At 37.3% G+C, this 18,410-nt stretch overlaps 1 protein-coding gene across 2 annotated transcripts in view; it reads right to left on the minus strand.

The window, feature by feature from the left end:
* CCSER1 (coiled-coil serine rich protein 1) overlaps positions 1-18,410 on the minus strand; it is a gene marked incomplete at both ends in the record, with an annotated part of 1,131,842 nt that overhangs the window by 1,039,285 nt on the left and 74,147 nt on the right. For both annotated transcript variants that reach the window (XM_084233722.1, XM_084233723.1), the window contains one exon: positions 12,555-12,648. In XM_084233722.1, coding sequence (XP_084089848.1) covers positions 12,555-12,648 — 94 coding nt within the window. The remainder of the gene's footprint in view (positions 1-12,554; positions 12,649-18,410) is intronic.

Here is an 18,410-nt window from a genome sequence, read left to right on the forward strand (position 1 = left end):
CACTGGTTCTCAGGACTTCAAACTTTAAATCACACCACCAGTTTTCCTGAGTACAACTTGAAATGGCTGATGTGGTCATGGCACTTCTCATCATGTTAGTCAATTCCTGTAACAAATCTCTCTACCTATCATCTATCTATATCATTGATTGTGTTTTTCTGGAGAATCTTGAGCTATAAATTCTAATAAGAGAAGAGCGGTTCTAACTAGAAGATTCCCTTTTATTGATTTATGGACCTCTGAAATATACTGTAAAGACATTCTTCATTCAGTAGTTATAAATTTGTTGAAACCTATAGTAATAAAATGAAATGACAGAAACAAAAAAGTATGGATTAATTAAATGCATATATTTTAATCATGCAAATTATTTTAATGTTTTCTTTTTTCTTTCTTCACATCTACTAGACCACATAAAGTAATACTTTCTACTCATTATATAATGTTGGTGTCATGTGCCAACATTACCTATAGTTTCATCTAACTTTTAAAATCCTTCCTTCATCATTACCCTATTTACTTCAAATGATTATTATTTAGAAAAGTGCTTAAATGAATAGAAAAAAAATCCTAAACACAAAAATATAAATTATTTTAAAAATTAAACAAAAATATAGTTGGTATTTATCCCTTTGACAGATCAGGGTTTAAATACATATTCACGGTAAAGAAAAAATGGAAGATTACTTATTTGACTCACAGAAATATTAAATGCTTGTAAATTGTTTTAGTCTTTTTTTTTTAATGAGTTGAGGTATATCTAACCATCACTTTTAAAACCTTACAAAAAAAATGTGGCAAAAATAATAACATGGACCTCCCTGGTGGTGATAGCACAGCACTGTGAAGCTATCCGCAACATCTGCAGCATGAGTTCGATCCCTGGTCTACCAGGGAGATAACCACGTGGCGCAGCAGGTCTCTCCTGTCTCAGCTGCTGCACGCCTCAGAAGTGTATTTTAGTGGAATTGCCTGTTATGCTCCCCACTCTGTGTTTGGTGAATCCTCTCACCCTCCCGCACCTCTGGTCTGTACCCCAGTTCATGAATGCACAAAAAAATGAATCTTTATAAAAAAATAGTAACACACCAATCAGAATAAGAGTGAAGAGAAATATAAAATATGGGAAACATTACTAATATATTTTTATCAAGGTATACATGATAGTACCTCATTTTTTATAACAATTTGATCGTATATGCATTATAAATGGTGTCTCAAATAGAAAAATAATAAAGTACATGTTTTACCACAGATGAAATGAAATGTCTGATATTAGACAAGTAGATACTCTTATATTTGAAATATGATTTATATTAATAATTATAAATAATGTTTCCCAGGAAAATAATTTAGGCTTTAATTTATGAAAATACAATAAAGGACATCTGAGAGACTTGCCTTATAGATCTTTTTAATATAAAGTTTAGTTTTTAGATTAGAAATTGTAAAGATAAAATTAAATAATGTGAAGTTTGAGTGAATTATTCAGGATAGTTGCTTTTATTTTTCTCCTCAAGGCAAACTACTTTGATTCAGATACTGCTCTATCATTGCAATTGCCTTGTATTGTTTTCATGAAAAAAATATCCACTTACTGCACTATAAAACAGATATTTTACATGTACATTTATTCATTTATTTATTTATTTATTTATTTATTATTTATACAGGCACTGGGTACAGTCAGAAGCGCGGGGGTGGGGGGGTGAGAGAATTCCCCAGAGCCAGAGCGTGGAGCAGAGCAGGCAGAAGGACCGAAGTACACTGCTGAGGGGAGCAGCGGGCAGCAGGAGAGGTCTGCGCGCCATGTGGGACCCTCCTCTGGTGGCCTGGGAGCAGCCGGGGATTGAACCGGCGCTGCAGAGGCTGCAGGCAGTTTTGCAACCCAGTGCTCAACCGCTGCGCCACCAGGGAGGCCCTATTTATTATTTATTTTTGAAAGATTTATTTATTTATACCAGAACCAGGATAAAGGCCAGATGCACAGGAGAGTGAGAGGATTCACCAAAAACAGAGCAGGGAACAAAACAGGCAGACTGACGAAATACACTGCAGAGGAGAGCAGCTGCATAGACAGGAGAGATCTGCCATGCCATGTTGGATTCTCGCAGGCCAGCCGGGATCGAACCCACGCTGCAGAGGCTGTGGACAACTTCACAGTGAGGCGATCAACCGCCTGCACACCAGGGAGGCCCTTTGTACCATATTTACATTACCTATTCTTTTAGGAAGGAAGATACATTAACTTAGGACTCCAAATATATATTAATATATTTAAATTATTCATGAACCTTCATTTAAGTCTTTTTATTGCACTGGACAAAGAAAAACAAATTTTTTGAAACCTCACTGCAAAGTTAAACTCACTTTTAGGAAAGATACAGAAAGCACTGAGAAATAAAAAACATTTAAAGATGTACAGAACTACTATGACTCCAGTAATAAATAGCCATCTTTAACAAATGAGATATAGTCATGAGTACAAAATTTGTCAAGATAGATGCCTAAATATTCAAGTAAGTTAATATTCCAAAATTATAGGCATTTCTATGAGAGAGACCTTAAACTACACAATTCACATTGTCTTTACCTCTTCTGTTTGGGATAGTCTAATATTTTACTTTGCTGGTTGTTATAGTTTAGCTCATACTGCTTATACTGAAAGTAGTACATCAACCAATAATGAATAATATCATATGAATGTTAACCCATTTAAGTTAATTGTGTATAACACTGTCCTTTAGAACATTTCTTCACAAACTATATCACTCAAAATGAACAGCAGCCAATGCAAACATTTAGAAAACTTGCAAGGGAATAGTAATTTTATATTACATATATATATTTTATAAATATATAGTTATATATTTTAAAATATATTTTAAAATATATTTATATATTAAAATATATCATAATTATGCATTTGTATTTTATATTATGTATTTATATTTATATATACATATATTTTAAAATAAATATATAATATATTTTAAAAATATGAAAATATATTAAATATAAAATATATATAGTATTATATATATGACAATATATATATTGGACAATATTTGCAAAGCAAAAATCCTTCTATGGATTTTTGAAAATATCATCTTGGCCATTATATTGTACCTTAGTATAAAGTCATCATCTTGGCCACTATATTGTACCTTAGTATAAAGTGTCCCAATTTTTTGCTCTGATATGACTCTATAGCCATAAATTGAAATGCTTTAACAAAACAATTTTTTATGATTTTTGAAAATCACTTCATTAAAAACATCATTTTAGAATGTTTAACACTAGTGGGCTTTTTATAAAATACTAAGGGTATTATGTACTTCATTCTGTTATTGTAAAAAATCATGATATGTAAATACTACAAATATTCTGAGTTAATTTCAATTTATGAATAGCTTGGTTAAAGCTCAAACAATGAGCAGCATCCTATAAACACATTTTGAAAAGTTGCAAGGGAATTGTTCACAACAGACTTTTGAACTCTGTCCAGTAAAATAACTTTCTTAATAAAAGGTGTTCAATTGTGAATAAAACCTTCAAATCATTTATAACCTAACCAAATGATTCATAAAATAAATGATGATACTTTTCATATTTGTAATACATTTCTGATAAGTGAGATAGTCCTTCAAGTGACTTGGATTTATTTAAGGCTAATTGCTAAAATGTCTTTTGAAAATTGATCTCACTTTTGATGCCATATTGTGTGATTTTAAAAAGCTACAAATATTTGTTGATGCACATTTGCTCAGAAAGAAGAAATTCTGGCTGAATAAGTTTATGCATGTCCTTTACTAAGCAATATATAAGGGTCTTGTCAGTCTAAAAGAAGTGTTAACTTTATTTATTTAGTTAAATGATTAACTGATTAACAATTAGTTAATTGATAACCGATATAGATAAAAAGTTTTTTAGGGCCTCCCTGGTGGCACAAGTTAAGTCTCTGCACTATGAAGATACTGGCAGCCACTGAACCACAAGTTCAATCCGGCCAAGGAGCTAAACCACATGGCACAGCCGACCTCGCCTTTCTTGTTCACTGCTCCCCTCAGTAGTGTATTTCACTAGGTCTGCCTATTCTGCTTCCCATTCTGTCTCTGATGAATCCTCTCACCACCCCCATGCCACACCTTGGCTTACACCCCAGATCTTATATGCATACATAAATAATAAAAAAAAAGTTTTAAAAGGGTGTATTAGTGCTAATCATTCTAAGATAAAGTTTTAGGTATGGCTACTTAATCCATTATTGTAAAGCTCTCCATCAACAATGTATCTTTCCAAACATGCTGTATCATATATAGACATCTTCATTATTCCATCTCATGACTGCTTAGTAGGCCATTGATTATTAAACAAGTGGACTCTTGAAGGATACTGGAGGTATTTCTAGTATTTTGCTATTATACATATTTTACATGAGTACTAATATATATACATTATTGGCATATTTCCAATGTTTTAGGATTATATTTCTACAAGACAGATTGTTGGATCTAAAAGTAAATAAAGGTAGAATTTTGATAGATATTGAAAAATTCCACTTCAGGAAAGTATATATATCTCGCCAGATGTATGTATTTTTTTAAAAATATATATAATTGTATAAGGTATCTGCATAAAAGTGAGAATAGTCTAAGCTTTTTTTTTTATATTTTTTTTTTATAAATTTTATTGTTATATTCCCCATACAATTGCAGCCCCCCATTCTGACCCCAATCCCTCCCCTCCCGCCCCCGCCCCCCTAAAAGTGTCTCTGGTTCATAGTTTTTTGTTGATTTTGATTTTCACTTTCTTATAGTTATTCATTTTCCTGGTCCCTTATTTAAGTTTTCTAGATTCCTGCTATGAGTGAGACCATCCGGTATTTTTCTTTTTCTTTTTGGCTTATTTCGCTGAGCATGATCCCTTCCAGCGCCATCCATGTTGCAGCAAATTGCATGTGTTTATCTTTTTTGAATGCTGAGTAATATTCCATGGTATATATGTACCACATCTTCTTGATCCAGTCATCTATTTTTGGGCATTTGGGTTGTTTCCAAAGCTTAGCTATTGTAAACAGTGCTGCTATAAACATAGGGGTGCAGGTGTTCTTTGGAATTGATGTTTCTGTGTCCTTTGGGTAAATACCTAGGAGTGGAATTGCTGGGTCATATGGAAGCTCTATGTTTAGTAGGTCCAGAAATCTCCACACAGCTTTCCACAGTGGTTGGACCAGTTTGCACTCCCACCAACAGTGCAGAAGAGTTCCTTTTTCTCCACACCCTCGCCAACATTTGTTGTTGCTAGTTTTTTTAATATGTGCCATTCTAACTGGTGTAAGATGGTATCTCATGGTAGTTTTGATTTGCATTTCCCTGATGACAAGTGATGTTGAACATTTTTTCATATGCCTGTTGGCCATTTGCATTTCCTCTTCAGAGAAGTTTCTTTTAAGCTCTTCTGCCCATTTTTTGACTGGATTATTTTCTTTGTTGTTGTTGAGACTCATCAGCTCTTTGCAGATTTTTGTGATCAGTCCTTTATCATTAGTGTTGGGTGCAAAAATGTTCTCCCAGTTGGTGGGGTTTCTCTTTGTTTTTGTTATTGTCTCTTTTGCTGTGCAAAAGCTCTTTAATTTGATATAGTCCCAGCTGTTTATCTTTGCCTTCACTATCACTGCTTTGGGTGATGTGTCTGTAAAGATGTCTTTGATGTGCAAATCACGTAGTGTTTCGCCTATATTTCCTTCTATATATTTTATGGTTTCAGGTCTTATGTCTAGTTCTTTAATCCATTTTGAGTTGATTTTTGTGTATGGTGTGAGGTGGTGGTCAACCTTCATTCTTTTGCATGTAGCGACCCAGTTTTCCCAGCACCATTTATTGAACAAACTTTCTTTGCTCCAATGCATAGTCTTTGCTCCTTTGTCAAAGATTAGTTGACCATAAACCTGTAGGTTTATTTCTGGATTTTCTATTCGATTCCATTGGTCTGTATGTCTGTTCTTGTTCCAATACCATGCGGTTTTGATGATTATGGCTTTGTAGTATAGTTTGAAGTCTGGGAGTCTGATGCCTCCATTCCCTTCTTTTTTTTTCAGGAGAGCTTTGGCTATTCGGGGTTTTTTGTGATTCCATATGAATTTCATCAATAATTGTTCTATTTCTTTGAAGAATGACATTGAAATTTTGATTGGAATAGCATTGAATCTGTATATTGCTTTTGGAAGGATGGCCATTTTAATAATGTTTATTCTTCCAATCCATGAGCAGGGGATGTCTCTCCATTTCTTTGTGTCTTCTTCTATTTCTTTTAACAGTGTTTTATAGTTTTCTTTGTATAGGTCCTTTACCTCTTTTGTTAGATTTATTCCCAAATATTTGATTTTTTTTGTTTCAATAACAAAAGGGATGGTCTTTTTGATTTCTTCTTCTTCAGATTTATTGTTTGTGTATAGGAAGGCTAGTGACTTTTGCGTGTTGATTTTGTATCCTGCCACTTTACCGAACTGATTGATGAGTTGAATTAGCTTTTCTGTGGAGTTTTTGGGGTTCTCTATGTATAATATCATATCGTCTGCAAATAGTGATAGTTTGACTTCTTCTTTTCCTATTTGGATTCCTTGGATGTCTTTCTCTTGTCTTATTGCCCTGGCTAGGACTTCCAGTATTATATTGAAAAGCAGTGGTGAGAGTGGACATCCTTGTCTTGTTCCAGATCTTAATGGAATTGCTTTCAGCTTTTCACCATTGAGAATGATACTGGCTGTTGGCTTGTCATAGATGGCCTTTATGATGTTGAGGTATGTTCCTTGTATCCCAAGAATTTCAAGGGCTTTTATCATGAATGGGTGTTGCACTTTGTCGAAAGCTTTCTCAGCATCTATTGATATTATCATATGGTTTTTATATTTCTTTTTGTTGATGTGTTGGATAACGTTGATTGATTTTCGGATGTTAAACCATCCTTGTGCCCCTGGAATGAATCCAACTTGGTCGTGGTGAATTATCTTATGGATACATTGTTGGATTCTGATAGCTAAAATTTTATTGAGGATTTTTGCATCAGTGTTCATTAGGGAGATTGGCCTGTAGTTTTCCTTTTTTGTGTTGTCCTTGTTCGGTTTTGGTATTAGTGTAATGTTGGCTTCATAGAACGTGTTTGGTATTGTCCCTTCCTTCTCAATTTTTTGGAAGAGTTTGTGAAGGATAGGCACTAATTCGTCTCTGAATGTTTGGTAGAATTCATTTGTAAATCCATCAGGTCCTGGGCTTTTGTTTTTGGGGAGGTTTTTGATTACCATTTCAATTTCGCTAATTGTAATTGGTCTGTTTAGGTGTTCTCTTTCTTCTTTATCTACCTTTGGGTGATTGTAGAGTTGTAGGAATTTGTCCATCTCCTCTAGATTGTTAAACTTGTTCCATATAACTGTTCATAGTAGTTACTGATTATTCTTTTGATTTCTGCTGTGTCCGTTGTGATTTCTCCTCTTTCATTGATGATCCTGTTTATTTGTGCTTTCTCCCTTTTTTCCTTTGTGAGCCTGGCTAGGGGTTTGTCTATTTTATTGATTTTTTCAAAGAACCAGCTCTTGGTTTCATTGATCTTTTGGATTTTTTTTTAGTTTCAATTTCATTTATTTCTGCTTTGGTTTTTATTATTTCTTTTCTTCTACTGGTTTTGGGGTTTTTTTGTTGTTCTTTTTCTAGATCTTTGAGCTTCGAGATTAGGTTGTTTCTTTGCGTTCTTTCTTGTTTCTTGATGTGAGCTTCTATTGCTATATATTTTCCTCTTATTACTGCTTTTGCTGCATCCCATACATTTAGGATATTGGTGTCCTCCTTGTCGTTCAATTCAAAAAATTTTTTAATTTCTTCTTTGATCTCCTCATTAGTCCAATGGTCTTCCAGTAGTGTGGTTTTTAATCTCCATGAGGTAGGAAAGTTCCTTGCCTTCTTTTTATGGTTTATTTCTAGTTTGATGCCTTCATGGTCAGAAAAGATGGTTGATATGATTTCAATCTTGGTGTATCTGTTGATGTTTGTCTTGTGCCCCAGTATGTGATCGATCCTGGAGAATGATCCGTGTGCGCTTGAGAAAAATGTGTACTCCGTTTTTTTGGAGTTTAGTGTTCTATAGATGTCTGTTAAGCCCAATTGCTCTAGGTCTTTATTTAGAGCTTTGGTTTCTTTACTTATTTTTTGTCTTGTTGATCTATCCATTGTTGATAGTGGTGTGTTGAAGTCTCCCACTACGTATGTGTTTTCTCTGATGTCTGTTTTCAGAGAGGACAACAGTTGTCTGATATATTTTGGTGCTCCTTCGTTTGGTGAGTATATGTTAATGAGTGTTATTTCTTCTTGAAGTATTGTCCCCTTGATCATAATGTAGTGACCATTGGGGTCTCTTTTTATCTTTTTGAGTTTGAAATCTGTTTTAACTGATATAAGTATAGCTGTTCCTGCTTTCTTTTTTGGTCCATTTGCTTGTAGGATTGTTTTCCATCCTTTAACTTTGAGCCTATTTTTATCTTTTGTAGCTAAATGTGTTTCCTGGAGACAGCAAAAGGTTGGGTTTTGTTTCTTAATCCAGGCTGCAACTCTGTGTCTTTTTATTGAAGAGTTTAGTCCATTTACATTTAGAGTTAATATTGATATGTTAACATCTGTATTTGCCATTGTGTTTGTCTTTCCTTTGATTTTATTTATTTATTCTTTTAATAACTTTTTTTTTTTTTTTGGCCTTCTTTCATTGTTATTCGTCGCTCTGAGGTTCTGGCTTTAGGACTCCTTGTAGTATTTTTTGGAGTGGGGGTTTAGTTGCAATGAAATTCCGGAGTTTCTGTTTGTCTGGGAAGGTCCATATTCTTTCTTCAAAGAGGAAGGAGAGTTTTGCGGGATAGAGTATTCTTGGTTGGCATCTGTTTTCTTGGAGTCTGTTGACTATGTCCCTCCACTCTCTCCTTGCCCGTAGTGTTTCTTCGGAGAAGTCTGATGTCAGCCTGATTGGTTTTCCTTTGAATGTTATCTGTTTCTTCCCTCTTGCCAGCTTCATTATTTTTTCCTTGTCCTGGATTCTTGGGAGCTTTACTATTATGTGTCTTGCTGTATTTTTCCTTTCGTCGTGGAAGTTTGGTGTTCTTCTTGCTTCTTGTATATCAATTTTCAGCTCCTTCTTCACATTTGGGAAGTTCTCTTCAATTATCTCTTTGAATATTTTCTCTGTTCCTACATCTCTCTCCTCTCCTTCTGGTATTCCTATAACTCTTATATTTCCTTTCCTCATGGAGTCAGATAGTTCCCGAAGTCTTTCTTCGTTCTTTTTCCTTCGTACTTCTCTTTCCTTTTCTGTTTTGGTTCTTTTTATTTCTGTGTCTTCAAGATTACTTATTCGTTCTTCCATTTCATCTATTCTGCTTTCATTTCTTTTCCCAGAATTCTTTAGTTCTTCCATTAATTCTTTGATCTCCTGCATTTCTTTTACTTCCCTCTTTAGGGACTCAATTTCTTTCTTCTGACCATTGTTTTCCCTCTCTAGGGACTCAATTGCATTCTTCTGATCGTTGATTATTTTTCCCTTATCATTGTTTTCCTTTATGACTTCTGTCAGTTTTTTAATCACGGCAATTTTAAATTCTCTTTCTGGAAGGCTCAGAAATTCTTCCAAGTTATTGTCGTTGCAATCTGGGGGCTGGCTTTCTTTTTGTGGTGTGCTTTTTCTCTGGAGAGTTGCTAGGTTGCGTGTGGTTCTTCTCCTCCCTACTGTCTGTTTTCTAATTTGCCGTATGCGTTGGGACACTGTGTTGTTGGGACTTGCCGGCATCTTGGGTGGGCTTCTCTGTTCCCCTCTGGTTCTTCCAGGAGTCATCTGTCAGTTTCAAGCAGCCTTTACTGGAGAAAGGTCCCTGTTCTAAAATGCCGATGTGGGGACACACTCCCCTGTGCGCCTGGTCTGCCCCGGCGGTGGGTTCCTGCTCCCCTCTGGGCTTGGACTGCAGGCCAGAGGGGGTCTGGCGTGGGCGAACTTCCCCCGCTCACCTCTGGCTCCTGAGGAAGCCTTCTGCAGGTAGTCTTTACTGAAGAAATGTCCCTGTTCTAAAATGGTGATGTGGGACACACTCCCTGCGCTTCTGGTCTCAGGCACACTCTTCTGCGCGCCTGGTCTGCCCCGGCTGTGGGTGCTCGCTCTCCCTGTGGGCTCAGACTACTTGTTCAGAAGGGGCCCGGTGTGGGCTAACTCCCCAGCTGGCCACTAGCTCCTTCAGTAGCCTGTGCTGGGGTCAAGTCGCTAGGTGGCACCAGAGATCTCTCCTAGAGCCCTTGGGGAGCTGATTTTCCACCCCGTGGGACAGGGAGCAGAGCGGGGATGGTAGGGTACACCTCAACGGCTTTGGGGTGCTGTGTCTGCCTTGTGCCCCACCGTCGTGGGGAACCCACGCCCCTAATTTCGTGCCCCGGGTCTCAGTTCCAAAGCCCTCAGTTCCAGGACAAGGGCTGTAGCCCAGATCAGTGGCGCGGGAATGGCGCCTTTTGAATCCCGCTCCCCTGCCTGGGCGACTTGTTCCTGCTCACTCAGGGAGGGCCTCCGCCCGGGTCTCAGTTCCAAAGCCCTCAGTTCCAGGACGCGGGCTGTAGCCCAGATCAGTGGCGCGGGAATGGCGCCTTTTGAGTCCCGCTCCCCTGCCTGGGCACCTTGTTCCTGCTCACTCAGGGAGGGCCTCCGTCGTCTCCCCGCAAGCCTAGGTCGCAGGCGCAGGGCCCTGGGCAGCTGCAATCCGAGCGCCGCTTTCGCGCAAGCTTACCGGGCGGCCGGGGCTGTGTGCTGGTGCTGGTCTCCTCCTGGTGGGCGGGGCTCTCTTTAATGGCCCCTGGAGCTCACCTCCGCGGCGGATCCTGCAGGGTTCGCCTCAGCTCCCGTTCACGGGGTGTGGTGGCTGAAATAGTTCCTTTCCACTCACAGTCCCGCTTGCTGCATCCGTTTTTCTTGTTGGGTGTTTTGGTTTGTTGTTTCCCTCGTCTCTGCCGGTCGGAGAGTGCCGCCTCTGTGGGCGGGGGAGGGGAGCAGGGTTCTGCGCTTCCCTCCCTTCTCGTCCTCTTTTATGGCAACTTTCTTCTTCGGGCAGTTTGCTGGAGTCGTCCGTTTATCTTCCGTGTCCCAGTTCTCACTGGGACCTGCCGCTTTTCCTCCCTATTAACTTTTTTTAATGGGAGATCTTACTGGCAGCGTCTCCTCGCCACCATGTTGCTCCGCCCCCTCTAGTCTAAGCTTTTTAATGGAATAACTATCAAATCAATTGCAGGAAGACTGCCCCAAGAAATAATTATTCTAAATTTATATTCTACTTAAAATATTTTAAAATGTCTTCTTCATTATTCCTTACAATAGCATAACATTATGAATATCATTTTTGCACTAATTTGACATTTTAATATATTATCTATAAAATAAAAATACTGAATAAGAAAAATTCATCATAAAAATTACAGATGGTATCTTAGAGTAATCTTAGAAACTGTCTGATTGCTAAATGTTAAAAATAAGGACACTAAGAAGAGGCTGATGTTCTTAAATTTATGCAGTAATACCCAAGATTTAAAGCTCCACTTTAACATCAGTTTTACTTTTAAACATATTTTTATTGAAGTAACACTGCGTTATAACATTATACGATCTTCAGTTATGCATAATTATAAAGCAACATCTATATATATTACATCAAGTTAAGCACTAAAAGTCCAATTCTTTTCTTTACCATACATCTGACACCTTATATCTAATAATCCACCCCTGTCATTCCCTTTTATAACTGCTAATTCTACTTTAAATTGAAATGATTATATTAAAAGCATTATTAGCTGTAAAAAATCTATAAAATCTGGCCTTTATAGTCAAACATCTAAATTTTAATGAAAAATTATTTCCTAAAATCTACTTTAAAGGCAATAATTTTGGTATTCAGAGGCATGGGATATTAGACTTTAACACAAATTTAAATAATTAAAAAAATATACTCCTTAATTCATTTATCAAGAAATTATTTCTTGCATATTGTAACTCAATGTTTTTAAATGTTTATAAGTATGTGCTTATGAATGTTATTGACAATTATTATTTTGAGAAAAACTGTATTGAATCAGTAGTAAATTATATAATCATTATTGAAATAAATAAAATTGGAAGTGTAAATACAGAGTCATAAGGCTTCAATTTGATTAAATAAGACAATTGCAAAATGGGATTGTAATTATTATTTTCTTTCTCCAAAAAAGAAATTATTAATGTTCATTATGTAAATTAATAGAAACTTCTTCTTTAAAATAACTTTTATTTTATAGTCCCTTCCTATTTTATTATGATGTTTTAACTAGACTTATAAAGCCATAATAGATTTCAACATCAACAGAATCATGGGTTCATGGTATCTAGAATATGACTGTACTTGAAATAGACCTAATAAGGCTTGAAAAAAATGCATGTCACTTAAATATATCTTTAGTGAAAGCTAAATGACCTCAATCAAAGTTTCATGAATTGTGCATTTATTCAACACTTACCAGAAGGATGCAGATTCTTTTCTTCTAAAAATTCTAGATCAAGCATTAGATCATCTTCATCTAGTTCACAAGATCCTAAGTTATTCAAAACATCCTGAAGACAAAACAAAATCACTAGTTAGATTCAAAAACACTGAGAAACTGTGGAGATACCTACATGCAGATGCCAAGAAGTACAGATTTCAAAATTAGAAAGTTTTAACTGAATCCTAGAAATATTTGTTATTATTTTATTAATAATAATAAATTTTATTATTATATTATTTTAATATTTATTAAAATCATTTATCATTGTAACCTGATTTAATGGTGAAGGATAAATTGACTCACCTTTGCACCAAGCTCTTTCCTATAGCTGGTGGTAGTGTTTTGTTAAAGGTCTACCTCAATCACACTTGGGTTCAAAGTTAAGATTACAACTATATATATATATACTTATTTCTGTTAACCATGTTCTAAGTACCTCAGTGCTGGCAACAGGAGCAAGGCTCTGTACTTGAAAGGAATAGAGAACATTTCTAAGCCTGGACTTTTCCCAACAACGATCTCCCTCATAATAATACAGCTACTAAAAGAGGATCAAGTGAGAAGTCTGAAGGTAAGTAGTCTTTTGTGGAAGGCATAAATACACACCCCTGATTTACCTGAGAAACAAACACCCCTCATTTACCTGTAATTAGAACCAGGTTATTATCCTGTCCACAGTGCAACCAGAAATTCTCAGTTCATTCTGTTCCTGTCCCACAACTAGAGGAAATAATACTGGTTTCAGAACAAACATATCAAAGCCAAACCACAGCTGAGGCTGATGCTAGTCTGAAATTACTGGAAACAGATTGACTAAGGAATTGGGCTATGGATGGGAACAACTGTAAATCACCAATCACCAAAATAACAACATGAACTACCTTCAGAGGTTTGAACTCTTGGTGCTTGCTTGCAACAAGCTCCTGATATACAACTGCCTATCTCCTAATTCCTACTGCTTACCTGAACTAGCAATCCAATCATCTAAACAGGTGCAGGGGTGCTGGCCAATAAAGCAACAGACACCAAAACATCCCAAGTAAATAATATATTAAAGATAATATAAAGCTAACTCACCAAGACAAAGAAAGAAAGCTCTTCATCTTAACCCATAAACACTAAACATAAAGAGATGGAAGAGCATAGCACAAGTGACAAAACAAAAAACTTGACAGACATCCAAATCCACAACTTGCCTACATAACTGAATAACTTACCTGAAAAGGAGCACAAGATAGCAGTACTAACTATGCTACTCAAGCTAGGAAAAACAATTAAGGCACTAAAGCAGGACTACAACAAGAATAGAGAAATGATGAAAATGTTTCAAACAGAAATGAATTAAGAAAACAATTAACGGAACTTAAAATATGAAATGGCCTCAAAAGTAACCAAATACAAGTAGCTTATAGATCAGTGAGTTGAATGCATATTGGTGGAAAACACAAATAGATTAGCAATGAAAAACATAGTGAAAACAGTATAAGAACTCTTTGTGACAGGCAAAAAAGAAACAATATCCATGTCATGAAGATGCCAGAAGAAGAATGAAAAATTATATTTTATTTAAATGAATGACAGGTGAGAATCTCCCTAATCAGCAAAATGAGTCATTCTGATCTGTTCTGTTTATGTTCAAACATAATAAATCCAAAAAGACACTCCCCAAGACACGCTATGATCAAACTATTAACAAGTGGCCAGAAATTACATTAAAGTATTCAGAGGAGCCTCCCCGGTACCGCAGCTGTTAAGCACAGGGCTGCGAAGCTGCCCGCAGCCTCTGCAGCACAGTTTGATCCCCGGCCAGGCAGCGAGGGTCCCACATGGCGCGCAGACCTCTCCTGCTGCGTCTGCTGCTTCCCCCAACAGTGTATTTCGCCAGTCTGCCTGTTCTGCTCCCAGCTCTGGCTCTGGTGAATTCTCTCACCTTCCCGCACTTCTGACTGTACCCAGTGCTTGCATAAATAAATAAATAAATGTTAAAAAAAAAAAAAAAACTCCGAAAGGAACATTAAAAAAAAAAAAAGTATTCAGAGAAGGAAAAGTTACACAGAAGGAAATAATGTTTGATTATCTGTAGCCTTTAGAATGGAAATACTGCAGGGAAGAAGGGAATGCCAAGACATGTTTAAAGCCCTCAAACAAAAAGACTTCCAACCTGGAATACTTTACAAACTACCAAGACTGAAGGAAGAATAAGGAGCTTTCTAGATAAATAACAAGTGAAAGAATACATTATCACCAACCCAGACTTTAAAGAAATAATAAAGGGACTAAAATAACAAAATAACTTCATAGAGATTAACAGACACAAAAATTATGCAATGTGGGGATGGAAAAGAAAAACATTGTGTACCATAATAATGAATCTGATAATATTTTAAATGTTTCATATATATAAATAGTAATAGATAAACTTTATTGTAACCTCAAAACAAAAATCTATAGAAGTAACAATAAAAAATGGAAATGAAACTTAAACAAACATGTAATCTTTCAAACAATGTAATCTGTCAAAAAATAAAGAGATAGGGGCCTCCCCGGTGGCGCAGTGGTTGAGCGCTGGGTTACAAAGCTGCACACAGCCTCTGCAGCGCCGGTTCGATCCCCGGCTGCTCCCCAGCCACCAGAGGAGGGTCCCACATGGCGCGCAGACCCCTCCTGCCACCCACTGCTCCCCTCAGCAGTGTACGTCGGTCCTTCTGCCTGCTCTACTCCCCGCTCTGGCTCTGGGGAATTCTCTCACCCCCCCACCCCCGCGCTTCTGACTGTACCCAGTGCTTGTATAAATAAATAAAAATATATTGTGGCAGGAATAACCCACTGAGAATAAATTACTTGTTTATATAGCATCAATAAAACTACTATAAAATATAGGCAACAAAAGTTATACTACCAGCCTCAAAAATGCAAAATGTAATGCTATAATGTAAAAGAAACGTACCTCAAATTCAATGTAGAAAAGAGGGAATTTTTTTTACCTTTTTGGGGGGAGGGGGCTATTATTTATTGAACTGGCCATAACCCAGTTTTGATGGGGAGATGTCCACACTCTTCTGTCTCCTCACTGGAGATGATCATGCAGCTCACTGCCTTATAGTACAGGATGTATGTAGCATAATACCAGGGAACTGAAATATCTAGTCAACCTGTGACCTATGAGTCTGTCCTGTGTGGGGATCAGACTCATGTGTGGGGGAAGGGTCCCTAAGGGCATTTTTTAAAGATTTTTTTTATTTATGCATACAAAAACTGGGGTACATGCCAGAGGTATAGGGGTGAGAGGATTCACCAGAGACACAGTGGGTGACAGAACAGGCAGGTTCACTGAAATACACTGCTGAGGGGAGCAGTGGGTGAGTCAGAAGAGGTCTGCTGCACCATGTGGGTAGCTCCCATGGCCAGGGATTGAACTCATGCTGCAGTGGCTGTGGATAGCTTCATAGGGTGCATCTTGATCCCTTGTGCCACCTGGGAGGCCCGCTGAGGGCATTTTAGCAAGTGAAATTTGAAAAATTTTCTGTTTATGCCAAAAGTCTAGATTTCAGAAAAGGGAGAATGAAAAAATGATATTTTTTATTAACTGCTATTCAAATGAGAAAAAAATTTGTTTTTTTTTTAAGATTTGTATTTATTTTTGTAGAGAAGAACAGGGGTGCAAGTCAAAGGAGTGGGGAATGAAGAGGATTCACGAGAGACAAAGTGGGAGCAGAACAGGCAAATCTTCTTAAATACACTGTTGAGGGGAGCAGCAGGTGAGACAGGAGAGGTCTGCTGTGTCACATGGGTTAGCTCCCTTGCTGGGGATTGAACTCAGGTTGTAGGGTGATAATGCTAAGACTTAACCCCTAGGCCACCAGGGAGGGCCCCCAAATGAGATAATCTTAACCTCATAGTCAAAAATATATTAGTAAAAATAGTTTTTGGTTGTGAAAGTGTAGTCAGTTACTGAGCTTCAAGTTAAGCTATATAATTTTATACTTGGTATTTGAATTTCATTGACCAATATGTCAGGCTCAAATATTTCCATCCACAATTTTTGCATTGAAGTTCAAAACCCCAAAACGAGAGAATATGACTTTATGTTAAGACAGGCCCCTTAAAGAGGAAATTGCAGGGGGGCCTCCCTGGTGGCACAGGCATTAAGCACAGCACTATGAAGTAGCCCGCAGACTCTGCAGCGTGAGTTTGATCCCCAGACGGCCAGGGAGCAATCCACATGACAAGGCAGACCTCTCCTGTCTCTCTTGCTGTTCCCCTCAACAGTGTATTTTGGTCAGTCTACCTGTTCTGTTCCCCACTCTGTCTCTGGTAAATCATCTCACCCCCACCTGCATTGCTGGCCTGTACCCCAGCTCTTGTATGCATAAATAAATAAACTTTTTAAAAAATGAGGAAATTGGGCCTCCCCAGTGGCTCAGCGGTTGAGCACTGGGTTGTGAAGCTGCCCGCAGCCTCTGCAGCACCGGTTCGATCCCTGGCCACTGGGCAAGGGTTTCACATGGCGTGCAGACCACTCCTGCCACCCGCTGCTCCCCTCAGCAGCGCACTTAGTCAGTCTGCCTTTTCTGCTCTCTGCTCTGTCTCTGGTGAATTCTCTCATCCTCCCGTGCTTCTGACTGTACCCAGTGCTTGTATAAATAAATAAATAAATCTTAAAAAAAAATGAGGAAATTACAATTAAATCAGGTCACATGGGTGGGCCCTAATCCGTATGGCTAATACCCTTGGAAGAAGATATTAGGCACAGGTAACATAGACAGAGGACACATCAAGAAGACTATTTTCTGTTTTCCAAAAATAAAAGCTTCAGGATAAACCAAACCTGCCTACAACTTGATCTCAGACTTCCAAAATCCAGGATTACATGATAATAATGTCTGTTGTTTAAGTCAACTAGTCTATGGCATTTCCGTATGGCAACTACAGAAATCTAATAAATCCAACAACATTTAGAAATCAACAAGTGTCAAAACAAGGGAAAAGGGAAATAAATGTGTGCCTAGTATATGACTATCACTTTTTCTTCTAATGCCTAGTAAGGAAATCTTGCTCATTGTAAGCTTTTAAGACATGGTTTCACAGTATTCTTCCCCTTTATTTGAACCACACCACCAAATACACCTAGCTACATATGTTACCGTGTTCTTAGATGAGTCAAACACTCTGTCCTTGATGGATGATTCAAGATAGGCATCTTAACCAAACTTCCTGAACACAGTCCTATCACAGACATGATAAAAATCTTTTCCTGATGATATGCATTGTAAAATGAAAAATGCTGACATAACAGGGTCCATGTATTTCAGAGTATATTTAAGACCGGTCTAAACGTAATTGAAAAATGAGAAATGTCCAAGTAGTAGATCTACTCCCTGGTTCCTGAGGTCCAGGGGTATATGAGTTCCTTCCAAGACTAGGTTGTGTTTGGAACTCTTTTGAATTTTAATCAATAATACATCCACATACAGCTTGAAAAACAAAGTTTAAAATGTTTTTTTTTTTATTTTAAAACAAGGAAATACTTAAAAACCTTTCCATGTTCTTCCAACATATACCTTTAAAAACTTCCAACAAAAAACTTTGAAAGCACCAACAAGTGAACAAATTTAAATCTGGAAAGCACACCACATTTTTCCAAGTTTATTCCAATTTGCAGATGACCCCTGACATTTGGACCTGCAATGGTTCATTTACCACTGATCTAGATGAACTGTTAATAAATCTAATCATTTGAAGGGGCCTTGTTTTGATATTGTGCTTATAAAGTTACTTTTTTGTTAGTATACTGGAGTTTTTGAAGCTGGTGAAACCTCATGATAAAAG

Source organism: Talpa europaea (genome assembly GCF_964194135.1).
Source record: "Talpa europaea genome assembly, chromosome: 5".
NCBI lineage: Eukaryota > Metazoa > Chordata > Mammalia > Eulipotyphla > Talpidae > Talpa > Talpa europaea.